The 18,432-nt window shown below is 44.0% G+C and overlaps 1 protein-coding gene across 5 annotated transcripts in view; it reads right to left on the reverse strand.

Moving 5' to 3' along the window:
• The window catches only part of SPON1 (spondin 1), a 258,574-nt gene that overhangs the window by 95,422 nt on the left and 144,720 nt on the right, over positions 1–18,432 (reverse strand). For all 5 annotated transcript variants that reach the window (XR_007461763.1, XR_007461762.1, XR_007461764.1 and 2 more), the window contains exon 6: positions 16,719–16,867. Coding sequence is in view for 2 of the 5 variants with exons in the window: in XM_049649556.1 (XP_049505513.1) it covers positions 16,719–16,867 (149 nt within the window). In the remaining 3 variants the exon portion in view is untranslated. The remainder of the gene's footprint in view (positions 1–16,718; positions 16,868–18,432) is intronic.

Raw genomic sequence — 18,432 nt, forward strand, 5'->3', positions numbered from 1 at the left:
ATAACATGCATGAATCAATGCCCTTTGGAACAGCATTGGCTTGCTAGTTAATAGACTTTTGATTTTCTTTACCCATTGATTAATGAAGCCATAATTTTGCTTTTGAATAGAAAGATAAATTAAGAATTACTGTAACTGGAGCCTACTGGGAAATAGGGTGTCATTTGGCGAACTGGTGGTAGCTATGGAGACAAAGGAGGTTGAATGACTGCCTTTGCTAAAGCAGGCTTCCTGTCAGGGATCTGAGGGGTAAAGTGTTCCACTTAATTCAACAGACACTTATCAGTGTGTTATGAGCCAGCCACATGTCAAGCCCTGCTGGGGAGAGGGAGGGGTGGGTCCAGGGCACAGCCCTTCTCAGATGGACTCCTACATTATGTTCTTTCTTCCAGAGGCAGACACAGACACCTACGATACAAGACAGAAAATGGGCCAAACTGGGACTCAAGATGCTCTGGAAGTCCTGGGAGGAGGATGCAACATGCATTTGTAAGGACAAGGAAAGGCATCATGGCAGGGTGGGATGCGGGAAGTTGGGTGGAATTCTGATATAGATGAGAGTGAAAGCTCTTTTAAGGATGGAGAGGCAACATGAAGAAACCTAAAGAGCCCAGTGAGAAGGAAAGAGCTCAGAGTCCAGTGCTCCTGATTATTAGCTGTGCGACCTTGGGTTAGAAAAGTTACCGAACTTTCCTGGGCCTTGTTCTTCTCCTCTGGAAAATGAAGTGAATAATGGACCACCTTCCAGGCTTGCTGTGAAGACGCACTCAGATAGGTAAGTCTGTAAGGAATCTACCATTGTGCCTGCTATGGTGTACACACTATCAAAGGAATGCTAGAAGCCCCTTCCTTGAATGGGAAGACTTTGAGAGAATCATTGGCCTTCCTCCCTTTGGCCTTCCAGAAGCAAAGGCAGTGTACTGCTTTTTGGGTTTTCTGCCTGTCTGAACTCTGATTACTTGAGCTCTTTCGAGGTAAGATCTGTGTCTATGCACTTGTGATTGCCTTCCTGCTTACGTGAGAGCATGGCCCACAACAGGGGTACAGGAAACCTTTGGGGGATGAATAAGTGAATGAAATGTTCCATCGCCTACCGCTCTCCCATCACTTAGTTTCACAGAGATATTTCGCACCTCCATACGGCCTGGCGTGCCCTCCCCTTTTGCCTACCGGCAAACTCTTCATCCTTCAAAATTCAACTCATGGCTTTGTGAGGTCCTTAATTCAAGATGGAATTGGTCAGATACTTTCTCCTTAGTGCCCCCACGTACCCTTCCACAAAACTCTACCATAACACGCAGTTCATCAGCTTGTGATTGCTTGCTTTACCCTTTGCTACCCCAGCCCTCCAAGCCACGTCTCGCAAGCCTCATTGGCTCCATGGTGTGAACGAGGCATGTTCTCATGTGAGGAGGGAACCTGAGGAGACAGCAGACCATCTCTCCATGAGGCGGGGCTCCTGTTTCCTCTTTGGTTTGTTTGCTTCTAGATTTCTATCCTAAGGAAAAATTGCTATGTTTATATAGTTACAGAACAATTGGGAGTCTGACTTATGGCTTTATAATTTCTGTAGCTAATTTTATATAGTAGGAAGTTTCTCAGACAATTTAATTTCTTTCCTTCCCTGAGACAAAGATTTTAAATGGTTGCATGGAGGTAAAGAGTGCATTATAACCCAGGGGGATGACGTGATATGACTCCCACACTAGGTCTTAACTTACTTCTGCGCTTTTAGGACCTAGCACGGGGTCTTGTTCAGTGCTCTGCACACAATAGACGCCAATAATTATGTTGAATGAATGAATGCCCTGGTCTCTGGTTATGTGCCTGCCCAGAAACCCTTAATGGCGCCCCATTCCTACTAGCCTACATGTAATCTCCACAGCCTGGTATTCAATTTTGTTCACAAGACGATTCCAACCTCTAATTTCAGAGAAAGCCTTTACAGACCTGTTTTCTACTGCCTTATGCCATGCATCCCTCACTGCAAGCAAGCTGGACTACCGGGTGGATGGCTCTTGGTTCTACAACTGGATGAACTTGTTTGTCTGGGAATGCCAGGCTTAGCTTCAGGGGAGCTCCAGTATGAGAGAGCCCAAGAGAACTGCATGGCCAGGAAGGACCTTCACAGATGCTCTGATCAGAGGTGGGAAATGAATAAGGCATTCTCCAGCAGACCTGAAGACCAGATGCAGTGGCGGCGAGGGTTATGGCCCTTGGGACAGCCACCTCATTCAGCCAAAGGACATGTACTGGCTACATTCCTAGCACACTCAGTTCATGAGCTCATCCTCACACAGAAAAGGTGACAATAAAAACTGCTATCCTGATGGTCCAGGAAGAGCAAGACAAGAAATGGACTCGTGCTTTTTTTTGAGCATCAAACTATTGAGTTTAATGCTATTCATGAAATTGCCATCTCCTGAAGCAGGGAAGGTCCTGCTCTGCGCTCCCAGTGTGTTCTGTACTTGACTTTCCCGGCCCACGTCACACTGTGTTGTAATCACCTGTTTCCATGTAGGTCTTTCTCAAGAGACCATGAGCCTCTTAAGGACATGGGATTTCCCAAATATGGTATTTGACACATGAATGAATGAATGAATGAATGAATGAAGTTGATGCAAGGTGCATACACCTTTTTTAAAATCACTAGATGGCAAATATTCATTGGAAAGTCTAGTCTAAAGTGTCTCAGAAACAGTTCTGAATGAGTACATACAATAGTATGAAATTTTCAGGGCTGTCCTTACCTCCTTTCTTTCAGCAGAGAGAGGAGAAAGCACCAGAATGGAAGTCAGGAGTCCTGGGATACAGATCTGTGCTGCCAGCAGTATTTGGGCATCATGTGTATTCTTCTTATCTCAGTTTTCTCATTTAAGAAAAAACCTATGGACTGCAGTGACTTCAGACCACCATCTGTAAGCATCTATGGTATCCCAGACCCTGACTCAGGTACTGGGGGTAAGGAAATGACTCAGATATGGTCCTTGCCTCTAGAAAATGCTCCTCAACTCTGTAGTGAAAGACCAGCTTGTTATTGTTTTTAAACGATGTAATCTGTTGCAGACAGTATTTTGGTAAAATTAAAATGTCATAGTAAAAAAAAAAAGTAAAAGCGTACAAAATCCAAGTTCTGATTTTTTAATTACCCGATTCATTAGACATTGTTAAATTGCTATTTTTAAGTGCTTATTCTTAACTTCTGGACTTAGTGCATCATGGACTGGTAGCAAATTTTCCCCACCGCTCCACAGACCACACTTTGTGTAATGCTGACTTAGCTCGTGCTCTTATGAGACAGGCTTGCACAGGCCCCTGCAGGGCCCGTGAACGTGGGACAATCCACTGATAAGCAGTGGATTTAATACTCTTCTGCAGAGTATTAAACCTTTACAGCGCAGAGAACTACCGCCTGGTAGTTTTGAAGGTGAAGAGGGGGTGGCTGTGATCGCTTCTGGAGCCTTGAGAAAGTTCTGGCTGGTCCCGTCTGACCCTTTAAGATATCAGGCCATCCCAGGCAGTGTAGCTGCCAACATACCTGAATAGGCTTTGGGCACATTTCAGCTTTTTCCATGCCATCTGGGCTTCCGTGGGCTTCCCGTTGGCGGCCTCACTCCTCGGACCTAAGTCCAGGCACCGACTTTGACATTTCCTCCTTTGCTATGATTTATACCTTTTCTCTGAGTAAACTGCTCTGGATTATAAATCTGTACCTCTGACCAGTCCAGTGGGGGTTTTCAGCGCACACTGGCACCACGTTGGCAAGTCTAGACAAGCTCTGTTGATCACCAGGATGGAACAATCCACCAAACCACACAATATGCTTCCTTATATGGTGTCTTTGAAAGGTTCCTAAGCTTGGGTGTTTGGCTTATTTCCTTTTTATTTCAACTATAAGAATAATCACTTTTTAAAATAGATATTGCAAAAATATGGTACAATATTCAAAAGCACCTTGAGAATACGATAGAAGGTCCCTCTCTTACTCCTATCCCACAATCTCAGCCCCTCCCCCCACCCGTAATACAACCTCTATTCATGTTCCTATCCACCCTACAGGAGATGTAAGCATACGTCCCTAAAAGGATAACACACACACACACACACACACACACACACACACAGAGCACACTATAAATACCCTGCTGTACTTTCTTTTTTAACGAAACGATTTGTCTTGGCAGTGTTTAATTTCAAATTCTCATTTTTATTTAACTGGTCCCCTATTAATGGATATGTAAATTTTTTCACTTTTTCTGTTACAGTGTTCAGTAGATAGCACATTCCCATGTGCGAGTGTATCTGCATATGTAAATGTCTGGGTATGAACTCCGGAGTCAGAGAAATGTACTCTCTCTGCAAGGCTGTACCGATCGTTACTGCTACAATCAGCTAGGAAAGTGTATGTTTTCCTATACCTCTCTCCACAGGGGGTTCTCAAAAGTCTCATAGATCAAAAATTGCAGCTCTGTGGAATGAATTGGCATTTGCATAATTGTAAATGAGCCTGAGCATCTTCTAAAATATCTAAAAGCCATTGAATTTCCATGTGTTTTGATAATTTTTCCTATTGCTTTATTGATTTTTTAAAAAGCAACCCATAAGAACTCTGTATATATTAAAGAAATCAGCCCTCTGTTTATTATATGGGATACAAATCTTCCCCCCCACTCCACTTTGTCCTTTACCTTTAAAATTTTGAAGTCTCTTTGATAATTAAAAAGTTATTTTAGTTTACTTTATCAGTCTTTTCTTTTAGGCCATCTGTGTTTTGTGACATGCTTGGAGAGGACTTTGCTCTAGAGTCTAAAAAGGATTCCTCTCATATTTTCTTCTAATGCTTTTATGTCTGCATTTTTTATTTTACTTATTTATTTTATTCTACTTATTTTTAAAGTTTATTTATTTATTTTGAGAGAGAAAGACAGAGCAAGCGCACAGGTGGGGAGGGGCAATATTCAGAGAAGGAGAGACAGAATCTCAATCAGGCTCTGAGCCATCAGTGCCTCAGGAACTGTGAGATCATGACCTCAGCTGAGATCCAGAGTCAGATGCGAAACCAAATAAGCCACCCAGGTGCCCCTATTTAGATTTTATTTTTAAGTAATCTCTACACCCAATATGGGGCTTGAGCTCACAACCCCAAGATCAAGAGTTGTACTCTCTACTGACTGAGCCAGCCAGGCACCCTTATGTCTTCATTTTTAAATATTTAAATCTCTGCTATAACTGGAGTTTATTTTGTTTAAGGGAATGAATTACGGAGCAAACTGCTCCCCCCACCCCCCCCGACCGTGGCTTCCAGGTGTGCCATTACCATTTATTAAATAATCCATCTTTCCCCAACTGGTAGGAAATTGTACTTTTCTCATAAACTTATTTTCAAATGAATTTGGTTTTATTTCTGCACTTTCTATTAGATCCTATTGATCTGTTTATTCATGCTCTAGTTTCACACAGTTTTATGTAATGTGGTTTTATAATGTAGTTTTATTTTTATTTATTTATTTTTATTTGAGTATAGTTGACACACATTATATTGGTTTCAGGTGTACAACTTAGTGACTCAACATCACTATACATTATGCTGTGCTCACCACAAGCATAGCTACCGTCTGTCACCATACATTGTTACTACATTGACTATATTCCTTATGCTGTGCCTTTTATTCCTGTGACTTATTTATTCCATAACTGGAAGCCTGTATCTCCCACTCCCCTTCACCCATTTTCCTTATTCCCCCAACCCCTTGCTTTCTGGAAACTATCAGTTTGTTCTCTGTATTTATAGTTCTGATTCTGCCTTTTGTTTGTTTATTCATCTGTTTTGTTTTTATTCCACATAGAAGTGAAATCATATGGAATTTGTCTTTCTCTAACTTATTTCACTTAGCATAATACCCTCTAGTTCCATCCATGTTGTCACAAATGGCACAATCTCATCCTTTTTATGGCTGAGTAATACTCTTCTGTGTGTGTGTGTGTGTGTGTGTGTGTGTGTGTGTGTAACATCTTCCATATCCATTCATCTATCAGCGGACACTTGGGTTGCTCCCATATCTTGACTATTGCAAGTAATGTTGCAATAAACATAGTGGTACATATATCTTTTCAAATTAGTGTTTTCATTTTCTTTGGGTAAATAGCCAGTAGTGGAATTATTGGATCATATGGTATTTCTATTTTTGATTTTTTGAGGAGCTTCCATATTGTTCTCCACAGTGACGATACCAATTTACATTCTCACCAACACTGTACAAGGGTTGCTTTTTCTCCACATCCTCACCAACATTTTCTATTTCTGTATTTTTGATACTAGCCATTCTGACAGGTATAAGGTGCTATCTCATTGTGGTTTTGATCTGCATTTCCCTGATGATTAGTGATGCTGAACATGTTTTCATGCGTCTGTGGCCATCTGTATTTCCTCTTTGGAAAAATGTCCATTCAGGTCCTCTGCCCATTTTTAAAACCAAATTATTTGTGGGGTTTTTTTTTTTGGTGTTGAGTTGTATAAATTCTTTATATATTTTGTGTATTAACCCTTTACTGGATATAGCATTTGCAAATATATGATTTGGCTAGTCTTCTCTCCCCCTCTCTCTCCAATCATTATTATCTTTCTGATATTTTCCAGCTTTCTTGACTAGTTAATTTTTCATTTCCATAAAATCAGCCTGGATAATTTAAAAAAATATTCGAGTTTCTAGGGGAGCATATTAAATTTACAGGTTAAATTTAGGGTTTGGCCTTTCTGCAATATTCAGTTTCATATCAAGGTTTTGTTTGTTTACTTAAATAACATTTGTTTAAAAAGGTAACATGTATATGTATAATGATACAAAGGGGTATATGATTAAATGTGAATACAACTTCCAGTTCTGGTCCCTACTCTCCCGTTTTGCTTTAGAGACAGTGAGTTTCTGGTGTATGTTCATAGAGGTATTCTATGCACTGAAAATGCTATATGTGCATATAATAATTTGATTCTGACTTAGATGGCAGCAAGCTAGAGACACTGTCCTGCTTTTCCCCACCTAACAATATATACTGGGGAACATTCTATATCAGTACATATACACTTGCCTTATTCCCTTTAATAGATGCATGGTTTTGAACTATGGAAACACAGCCAGAATTTTTTTCTTTAACACAGCCAGAATTTTTAGTATGTCCCCTACTGATAAAAGATTGCTTCTTTCCACCTCTTATTTTTATAAACAATGCTGTAATGAGTATCCTTCCCCACACAGCTTTGTGTGAGAATATTTCTGAAAGCCTAACTCCTAGATATAGATTTACTATGTTGAGTCATAAAGAAAATATACACACAACAATGTGAATACACTCAACACTGCTGAACCGAACGCTTAAAAAATGATCAAGGTGGTAAATATTATGTGTGGTTTTTTTTGCCACAGTAAGAAAAAAGAAAAAGTACAATTTTGATAGATCCTTACCAAACTGCCCTTTAAATATCAAGGCAGCTTATTAATTATACCCCATTTAAATTTGCCTTCTGTTTGCCATATTTTGGCTCAGTGGTTGTAAAAATAGATTTTTTTCCTGAGTGAAATCATCTATAAGTTTTGAATAAAGTTGCCCCCCATTTCTCTCATACAGAAATTTTTGGAAAAATTCCAGGGATCAGCGATGCTCTGCTATAAAACTGCGCAGGCTGGGAATTGCTGCTAGGAGGCAGCTTTGCTTCCTTCCAGCGAAGGCAGCCGCGCCACTTTTATTAAAGAACAGGCTTTGCTGAATCACTGTGGCTCCCTGTCCTACTGCGATTTGGGTTTGTTTGAAGACTCAACTGAAAGCAAACAAGAGGTTTCGTATGACTGAAATCACACCTTTCAAGTGATGTCCTAATTTCCGTATCAAGGGTCTGTGACTGAGAACGTTTATTTAACTCCTTTCCCCATCTCCACTCTCAGAATCACCTTATTGCTATCAACCGCGTGCCCACTTGGACACATTCCATGGGGTTAAGCCTTGAATGAGATGGGAAGGACAAAGGAGGTATGAGTACGGATATTAATGTAAACCAAATAAAACTGGGCACCCCTGGGGGCTCTGGGCAGATGGGTGACATACCTAAAAGAAGAATCTACCCAATCTGACTCCAAGAAGCGTGAAAAGCACCACAGGTCTTTACTGAATGTTTCCTGAGGACGCAGCAGAGGGTAAATTACCTCACACAGTGTTCTGCAAAGGGCTTACTCCCTTTTGATGGCTCTTCTTGTAGAAATTAAATTCATGAAAAATCTCCTCTGGATTTTTCCTTCTTTCCCTGATTTCCACTCCAAAATGGCAGCTGCTCAAATATGTCTCTTCTCACTCTTTAACGTTCTAATACTGTCTCAGCTTTCTGACCTTCCTTCTTCCCTCACTTCTTTACATGGTCTTCATCCTCTAGCACCTTCTCTGTAGCACGGTTTACCTCTTCCAATTGCATTCCCACCCAATAAAACCAAAGCATCTTAGAAGGTGGGACGAAGGGAGGATGATAAATCCTTCAACTTAATTTTTTGTCCCAATGATAAAAGTAATAATGGGCTTATTCTTTGATGGGCACTGCATGTGTATTATTGCGTATACTGTTTCATAACCAACATATGCAGTTCCCGTTCTCACTAGCGCCATTTTGCAAATGAAGACTCTAAGGCTCAGTGAAGGTTAGGCCACCTACTCAAGGTCAAAGACCTTTGGAAGCCACATTAAAACTTACCTACTTGCCTTGTACTGTTTTCATGGTTTTTAAGTAACAATGCAAGGCAGCAGGTGGCAAGGGCAACTTGTGATCATGACAGTGTTCTCCATCCCCATATCCTTTCTCTAATCTCTCTTTTTCCAAATCGTCATGCGTGGGTCTAGTGATGCCCCCTGCTTCCACCTCAGTGGCTGAACCAATCTCTAGACCCAGCATCTTCTTGCCCAATTGGCTTAGCTCTACATCCCAGGGTTCTGTTAATCTCTCTTCTCCTTCATGCTGTCTCTGTTCTCTCTAGTGCTCCCCCTTCTGCTCCTACAGGCCTGACATGCTGCCCTGAATTCTGGGCTTTTGGTTGAGGTTCTGCAATCTGTTCTAATTCTTGCCAATCCACTGCTGCCTTGAAATGTCCATCAATTTACCTTCTACTTTCCATTCCTTTTTTTTTTTTTTTTAGCATAAACTGCCCTACCCACAGCTCCTATGTGGAGTAACGAGCTGTGTGGTTCTTTACATGGAGGTAGCCATTGATTAGACTAAGGGTAGATATCTGATACAGGGGTGCCTGTGCACTGACTGTCCAGTGATCAATCTGTCTTCCTAGTGTTTCAGCTAGGAGTCACCAAAAAGGCTCAGTTGGCTATGGGAAGCCAAGGAAGAGAGTTATATAGCCACCCTTTGGAGCCATGTGCAACATTAGCAAGCAGGGACAGTAGGTCTAGTGAGGACGGAGGAGAGATTCACATAGAAGAACATAGAAAAGGGGAACCTGGGTGGCTCAGTTGGTAAGCATCTGACTCTTGATTTTTGGCTCAGGTCATGATGTCATGGTTGTGAGAGCGAGCCCTGTGTTAGGCTCCATGCTGGGCACGGAGGCTTTTTAAGATTCTTGTTCTCCCTCTGCCCCTCCTCAACTCATGCATATGCACATGTGTGCTCTCTCTCACTCTCAAAAAAAAAAAAAAAACTGTAGAAAAAACTATGTGACTTTGGGGGACTGTGGGGTTGTGGGAGAGAAAAGTGACAATTTGTCTCAGCTTGATGCCTTCCAGGCATAGCTCTCCTGAGGCTTTTTTCACTCAGTATTAACTTGTGTTCTCCTAAGTTCTATTTTGTCCCTACATAAAGTTTCCTTTGTTCTTCAGTTAGTTTGAGTAGGTTCCTGTTACATATAATCAAGAAGCTTCATTAAACCATCTCCTTCCTCAGGTTGGGAGCCTTGTCTGCATGTGTGACCTCTGGCTGTGTCCTGATGCATACTAGAAGATCTCTTGGTTTTGGTTGCCTCTAGACCTTGTTCTGGAGGTGGCATTGAACTAGCTCCTGCGGACATCCAGATAAGGTTGCTCAAAGGAAGGGGAAGAGTCTGAGGACAGGAATAGAGTTGGAATGGGTATGGAGTTTTGTTGTTGCGGTTTCTTTTTGATGTGAGGGTGTGGTTATTGTCCTCAAATTGCCCCTCGGCTTTGGGACAGAGGGTTAGGGCATATGGGGAGATGGCATTGCCAGGCAGGGGAGGAGAAGCAGGCAGAGGCAGAGCCTGGGGGGTGGCAAAGGAGTCGTGTCCTCATTCTGTGGGCATTCTCAGGCTGAGGAGTGACATGGTGAACTTGAACAATTTGAGTCACCAGCTTTTCTGGTTCCTGCAGAGGCTTTTCCATCTGAGGACAAACCCCTGATTTACTGATGAGGAAATGGAGACCCAACCATGAAAACATGGCAGAGATCAGTAGCATTTAGGGAGTGCTTTCTACAGGAAAGGCTCTGCTCCAAGCACTTCATGCATATCAGTACACTTAGCCCCCACAGTAACCCTCTGAAGTTGGCACTCTTACCATCCTCATCTCATGGAAGAGGGAACCAAGGCACAGAGGGGTTAAGCAGCTTGCCAAAGTCACACAGTAAGTGATGGAGCCAGGAATGAACGCAGGCAATGTTGATTCGGAGCCAATGCTTTCAGTTATTATACGGTACTACTTCTCCCGTGTACTGAAGATCAGTGGAGCTTTATTGTCACAAACAAAAGCTGGTAATGAGTGTGTGTGGGTGTGCGAGTGACTTTCTCAACCAGATGAGGCAGCATGTCACAATCCATGGAAAACATAAGAAAGAAGGCAATGGTGTTTTTTTTTTTTACATTTTTTTTAACATTTATTTATTGAGACAGAGAGAGACGGAGCATGAACGGGGGAGGGGCAGAGAGAGAGGGGGGACACAGAATCGGAAGCAGGCTCCAGGCTCCGAGCCATCAGCCCAGAGCCCGATGCAGGGCTCGAACTCACAGGCCGCGAGATCGTGACCTAAGTCGAAGTTGGACGCTTAACCAACTGAGCCACCCGGGCACCCCAAGAAGGCAATGGTTTTAATTAGAGAAAAGTGATCAAAGTTTAGAAAATAAAAAATCAGGAAAAACAAATGTTTGGTAGACTATGATTTAAATGCTTTAAAAGGAGATGAGAAAAGAAAACTCTCAAGCCCTTTTGGCCAGTACCCAGAGTCTTATACACTATTTTAACTTTAAAGAAAAAGAACACCTGCTTGTTTATTGATTCTTGTGTCACAGGTGGGGTGACAATCCTGCTGGCTGGCTTAAGTAATCTTCCAAGGCAGGGCCCCCTGAAATGAAATATTCAATGCCTGTTTTAGGGCCCACCATTATCCGACCCCTTACGGTCAGGGAAGCCTTGAAGCTAGAGATATATATAAAAGCGGGAGTGGTGTTTTTCTAGGGCATTTTCCATGAGTGAGTGACCATTCAAAGCTCATGGTTTTCTGCAAGAAATATATGTGACTCACTTGTCAGTTAATTCAGATATTTGTTGAGCACCTACTATGTGTGAGATACTGTGTTAGGGACTGGAGATATTAAGTGGACATCAAACACAAAACACAAAACACAAAACACAGCTGACACAAGAGCTCAACTTTCTCCCTTCTGCTTCAAACACATAAAAATGTTAGACAGGGTGGGGTACTTGGGTGGCTCAGTTGGTTGAGTGTCTGACTTCGGCTCAGGTAGTGATCTCACGGCTTGAGAGTTCGAGCCCCGTGTCAGGCTCTGTGCTGACAGCTCAGAGCCTGGAGCCTGCTTCAGATTCTGTCTCCATCTCTCTCTTTGCCCGTCCCCTGCTCATGCACTCTTTCTTTCAAATATAAATAAACATTAAAATTTTTTTTTTTTAATGTTAGATGGAGCACCTGGGTGGCTCAGTTGGTTGCGCGTCCAACTTCAGCTCAGGTTATGATCTTGTGGTTTGTGAGTTCAAGCCCCACATCAGGCTGGTTGCTGCTGTCAGCATGGAGCCCGCTTCAGATCCTCTGTCTCCCTCTCTCTCTTCCCCTCCCCTGCTTGTGTATTCTCTCTCAAAAACAAATAAAACATTGGAAAAAAGTTGGACAAAATGTAATGGATAAATTTTTAAAAATACATAACTGAAAACTTAGAAAAATTTGGAAACATTTCCTGGATGCCAGAAATGGGGAGGAAAGTCTAACCTAGAAGAGTGAACAGGAGCTGGTGTGTGATGGCCTACTGGGGTCATGGACTGGGATGTGGGCCCCAGGGGCAGAGGGGGAGGTTTTAAGGCCACGTGGGGAGAAAAGGGGAAGTATTGAGCAGGTTTTAGATGACAAGTGGGCAGATAACAAGCTGCATCATTTGTACATGAGGCTACTACGACCAAAAGCACAGATCTGAACTTTACATTTTAGTGAGGGAGAGACATGAAACAAGGACTTACAGTCAATGTGATGGGGGTGACGACAGGGGAGGTACAGGGTGCTGTGCAAGCACCTGGCAAGGTCACCCATTTTGTACAGAATTAGGGAAGGCTTCCAGGAAGAAACAAGGTGAGCCTGGAAGGATAATTAGGAGTTCACTGGGTGAATGGGGGCTGGAAGATGTTCCAGGCTGAGGGAAGATTCAGATGCTAGAGGGGCATGGCTCTTTGGGGAGCGTAAAAGAGGCTCTGGATGGGCAAAGCTTAGAGCGGAAGCAAGAAATAAGATGGACAGGTGAGACAAGCCTGGATCAGGAAGGGTCCTCAAGCTATGATCAGGAGTTTGAACTTTATCTTAGGGTCAGTTAGGACATCTTAGTCGGAGGCAATGGCATAATCTGATTTGTGTTTTCTTGAAATGGCCCTAGAGCAGTGTGGATAAGAGGAAGAAGACTGGAGGCAGGGAGATCAGGAAGCTAGTGCAATAATTCAGGCAGGAGAGGAGGGCGGCTTAGTGGAGCGGTGGTGATGAGGGAGTGAACTGGATGAACTTAGGACAGAAGGCAAAAGTTGGGGCAGGGGAGAGAATCGAGGATGATGCTCAGGTTTCTAGCATGACTAACACGGTGAATGGGCATCGTTGGCAGAGAACCAGATGCCTTGGACACATGCCATAAGGGTGTGCTTGATAAAGTGGAAACGGACTCAGTGCAGCGTTTTCCTAACAGTGAGCAAATATCCGCTCACTTTTAGTTCCTGGGTCCACCTACAAGTTGATCTAACATTCTCTACTGCCTCCACCTGCCTAGGGTTACCTCTTTGTGACTTGAAGGTCTAGCCTGAGCTCAGTATTTCTAATCCACATTCCCCACTGGTCATCAGGACACTCTGTCTGTCCGCTAAGAAGTGTGCATTGGGCGTTTCCTCGTCTCTTTCTGGCCATCAGTGGTATAGCCAATAACGTGATGGTGATTTTTCATTAGTTTTCTTGCCGTTTTGCAGTTAGAGTAACAGTAAAATTTATACTCAACAATATTATTACAATTTTCCACTACTAATGGGGTTATTATTTTTGTTCATTTGTGTTTGAAAGCCATTAGCATAAGCTTTACCTCCAACAATATCTACTGTGATTTTTAATGCCCTTGAAACTTACAGGTGAGCGATAAGTCTATACTAAGAGAATGCTAGTAAGCATATAAATGTCTTTCTTGGGAAAAAAGGGCTTTTTTTCCCCCCCCATCCTGGTTGGACTCAGGTTCTTTGATAGAGTGATTGGTAGGATATAAGGCATTAAAGGCTGAGAACACTGTGTTAGTTTGTAGATGTGTTCAAACAAGTTCCCAGTTATTCAGAGGACACTTTTATATTCTGGAAGGATTCATATTCTTGCTCTTTTTTATGTTGTTTCTTACCTGACTTACAGAAAAATATAATAAATTATGTGTTTGCAGGGAACAATATTGAGAATTATGAATGGTTTGGAACTAAAGGGGCCTGGAAATCACTCTCTCTGGCTGACTTTCCAAGGGGCTCTGGGGCTTGATGCACTGCTAGTGGAGCTCTGGAAACAGGGATTATTTAAGAGGCTGGTGAGAGGGGTTTCTCTGTGGGGCAGCTGTACCGGGCAGGCAAGTGGACTGGCAGGGCCACCTTCAAGGGTGTGTGACCAGCAGACTCTCAGGGCCCCATGCTATGAAATTCACAGCATCGGGTGCCTGGGTGGCTCAGTCAGTTGAGTGTCTGACTCTCGATCTCGGCTCAGATCATGATCTCATGGTTTGTGGGATTGAGCCCCGCACTGTCAGTGCAGAGCCTGCTTGGGATTCTCTCTCCCTCTCTCTCTGCCTCTTCTCCACTCACATGCACGCGTGCTCTCTCTCTTACATCTCTCTCTTACATCATCTCTTACAGCAGCACCATCTTAGAATTCTTAAGTCTTGAACAAGGGGCCCCACTTTGCACTAGGCCTTGCAAATTATATATTTGGTACTGTGTACAAGCTTTGGAGCAAGACAGATTTGGGTTTAACTTCCAGTATTCTCTGGCTGTTGACTGGGGCTCAGTCTCCTTATTGGTAAAACAGGGATAATACTACTGTCTTCTCAGACTAGACATGAGTGCTAAAAGTAGACACCCGCACCAGGGGGCCTAAAAGACAGTGATAGACCCCGAGATAATGCTCAGTGGGATTTTAACTCCCAGGTGCAGTATTCATAATTAAACCTATTATGGTTTAATGTCAGGAATACTAGCCAGCTGGGATAGGCAGACTGTGGGATTAGATAGCTAATCCCATGTGTGCTGGTTAGGAACACACCAAGCAAAGAATGTTTTCCTAAGGGGGATGTTCTAAGGCTGGGGGCCCCATCCATCAGCTTCCAACCTTTTTGCTGCTATGACACATGATAAATAATGCTTGCTGGCACAACTGGTCCCAGTTTCTCATGATTCATACATGCTTCTCTTCTCTCCAGAAATCTCTTGAGAAGGACACCGAATGAGACTGGCATTATTAAGAAGATGCCCTTGACCTTGACCTAATTTATTTTCAAACTTCAGTGTTTCAACTATTATTTGTAGTGTGTGTGTGTGTGTGTGTGTGTGTGTGTGTGTGTGTGTGTGTTGTTTTATCATACCACACAACGGAACTTGCCAAGCCAGTGTACCAGAATCCTGTGCTTGAGAACCAGGAACGTGGACCCTCAGGATTGCAAAGGATCCTCCCCCATGACAGGCTGGACAGATTAGGACCAAGACGATGCCTTCCAGGGTGCCTGGGTGGCTCAGTCGGTCACACAGCTGGCTTCAGCTCAGGTCATGATCTCACGGATTGCGGGTTTGAGCCCTGCACTGGGCTCTGCACTGACAGTGTGGAGCCTGCTTGAGATTCTCTCTCTCTTTTTCTCTCTCTGCCCCTCCCCCACTTGCACTCCCCAAAATAAATAAAGTTAGAAAAAAAAAAGGTGGTGTCTTCCATGGCCTCACAGGTGTATGTGCATGAGCAAGGCGAGTTATGAGCATGCCGGCCAGAGTCTGGGAAATACTAGCTAGTTGGTTAGATACACTTGTGATGAATAACATGCAATCTTGAAACATCTGGTTAGACATTTTTTCCCAAGAGTGTAGAAAAGGCTTTAAATCAAATTAATAAAAAACATAAGCTAATTCCTGGGAATTTTTGGATTCTGGTCCAAAAGGATTCTTCAGGAGATTATAGGAGGAGTCAGGGTGACCTGTGCTGCATTCAGTTTAAAGTTTGTGGGCAGCCTGGAGTCCCGACGGGAGACTTCACAGGGAGGCACCAGGGGCCTCAGCTTAGCTTGCCCTCCTGTGCTGCTCAGGCCTGTGGGCACACACACGTCCTGAGACAGGTCCCCAGGGCCTCCTGCAGTCTTAGGAGATGTGGGACAGCCTTGCAGTGACCTGTGCTCTGAAATGACCACATTCCAAGCACGCTTGCTCCTTTCTTACTCCCTCCTGAGCACTTGTGAGCAGTGAGCCGTATCTGCCCAGTGGGCCCTCTCAGGCCTGAAGGGCTTCTGTGAGTGCGTGGTACCAGGCGAAGCTGGCCCATCACCTCTCCACAGTACAGCCTGTGAATGGCCGTGGAAAAATGGCAGCTCTTCTTGCCAGATGCTTCTTCGGCCTCTTTCTAGTGCTTTTAATGAGGGACGATAGCACTGTCAGCCAAGCAAATCAAAAAGAACGATGGGCTATTTCTCCCTTAACTCTCAATGGGATGGGGGGGCGGGTGGCTAGATAATGGTACAGTTCCTGGCCCCGTGGCACACAGTACATGATACATAAAAGATCCTCAGTCCCTAATTATTACAACTAATGACCAACTAACTTGTTAAACACCTCGAGGCATAGTCGCAAAAAGCATGGGCTGATATGCAGTGTATTTTTGGAATAGTGATTCTGGTGTGGACAACTTCAGAGTCACTCCTGCGACCCTCTCAAGGATCATAGCAAGAAAACCATAACCAACTGCATTGACTCTCAGGAGGCCGCATCCCAAAACGTGGCCACAGCAGCGGATTTTAGTACAAACTGAAGAAAATGCAAATACAGTCGGGGAAAATCTGAGACAACAGGATAGACATGTGTGTCTCTGTCCTCACATTGACATAAACCCCCAAACTCAGCAAATAGATTTTGCTTCCTATGGCACTGATTTTCCAGCACATTGTACTGTGAATTTCAAGCCCCCAGGAAAGAAATCTAAGGGATGTTTTGACTGCACTCCTGGTTTTGGGTCATTCTGTGATTGTTTTTCTTACCTGTTGCCGAATTTCTTCCTCCATTTTCACAGGTGAGCCCAATTCTGCAACTTGTTTGACACCTTCGCTCGCATATCCTCCGTACTCCCATAGCACGTAATTCTTGGAGTGGGATCCACCAATGATTGCAGACCAGTGATTGGCCCGACCTGGGAAAGCCAATCAGAATGCAGGTATCAGTGTGGCTGTGGCTAATGCACGAGTCCCTTAAATGTTGCAAAGAAAGTGTAATTGGACAATTATTCAACCAGCACTGGCTAAGCCCCCACTCTGTGTTAGGCCCTGTGCTATTCAGGGATGAATAAAACCATTGCTGTAAACAAGGTGGTCTTGGGAATATGCAGACAGGACAACAATAGACAGAAATCATTCTGGGTTTCAGGGAAGGGTTTCAGCAAGACTTTTAAAGGCTGATCAGATTTGTAAGACGGAATAGAGAGGAGAGGCTATTTCTGGCAGACTCAGAACCATTAAATAACACTGTGTGTTTGGGGAGCCATAAGTAATTTAGCATTGCTGTGTCACCAACTGTCAGGGGAGAGGTAGGAAATGATGCCAGGGAGGTTGAAAGGAGCCTGCTCATGGATGGCTCTGCCTCACATGCCTCAGGAATTTGGATGCCATTTGAAAGGGTCTGAAACCACTGAAGGGTCCTGAGCAGGGGAATGGCGTACTCGCAGTTGAATTTTAGATAAGTCATCTAGGCAGCCGTGTGAAGAATGCATTAGAGGGAGCAAAAGGGGAGTGTGGGGCTGTGGGGGGAGAGCAAGGAGCAAAGGGTAGAGGGAATGAGTGTGGGCTTGGGAAGCTCTTGGAAATAAGCATGGTTGGCTTTGAGCTGGCTTTTCTGTGCCTTCCAGGATGAGGGGTAGGCAGACTAGCCATGGGAGAGGATGGGGAGAGGTGGTCTGGGTATGTGGAAGGGACTGGTCCACAGCGGTCTGGTGAGGATCACGGGGGAGGGTGCCTACAGGAGGGAAGGGTGACGTGGTGAGGAGGATGACATCAGGGTGACGTGGATGAACGAGGAGGGAGGTGCAGGAGGGAACCAGTGGGTGATGTGGGGGGAGAACAGAACAAGATCTGGACAGGACCAAGGCAAAACTGACTGAGGGGTCTTCCAAGTGCCAGGGGGAGGAGGGAGAGGAATGGAGAGTCAACATCAGCACTTCACTGGGTTTGTTTCTGCTGTGATGAGTATTGATGTATATATATGTGTATATGCTGGTTAATGAACATATAGTCCATCATAAGGCCAGGTCAGTTCTCAGCCATTCTTTGGTTGGTTAATAAAGTCCTGAGTTAAAGGACATTTTCAGGCATAGTGAGGAGGAAAACTCGAACTGGGTGGACACAAGTAACAATTGCAGCTCACTCCCCTGTGGCCCGGGGTGACAGAACTCTCTGCTTTACTCTACCACATAAGAAAACCATTCTGAACAGGGCCCGATCCGGTTTACATGAGCTCCCTGCTACCCCAGAGCCCTCTGCTCCAGGCGCCCATCAAGAACACGGGCACAAAGCCACCCTCCCAGCCTGCTGAGGGCTGCCATGCCCTGCCCCAGGCACATGATGTCACTGTGTAAGCCTGCCCAATCGCCTGCTCATTATTTCCTACACATCAGGGAAATGCAAACACTGTGTTCATCCATCATTTCCCTAGAGAAGACAGATGGATATGCTGCCAGCTTTTTGTGTAACTCACTTCCTGGGT

This window comes from Panthera uncia, chromosome D1, assembly GCF_023721935.1.
Source record: "Panthera uncia isolate 11264 chromosome D1, Puncia_PCG_1.0, whole genome shotgun sequence".
Taxonomy (NCBI): domain Eukaryota; kingdom Metazoa; phylum Chordata; class Mammalia; order Carnivora; family Felidae; genus Panthera; species Panthera uncia.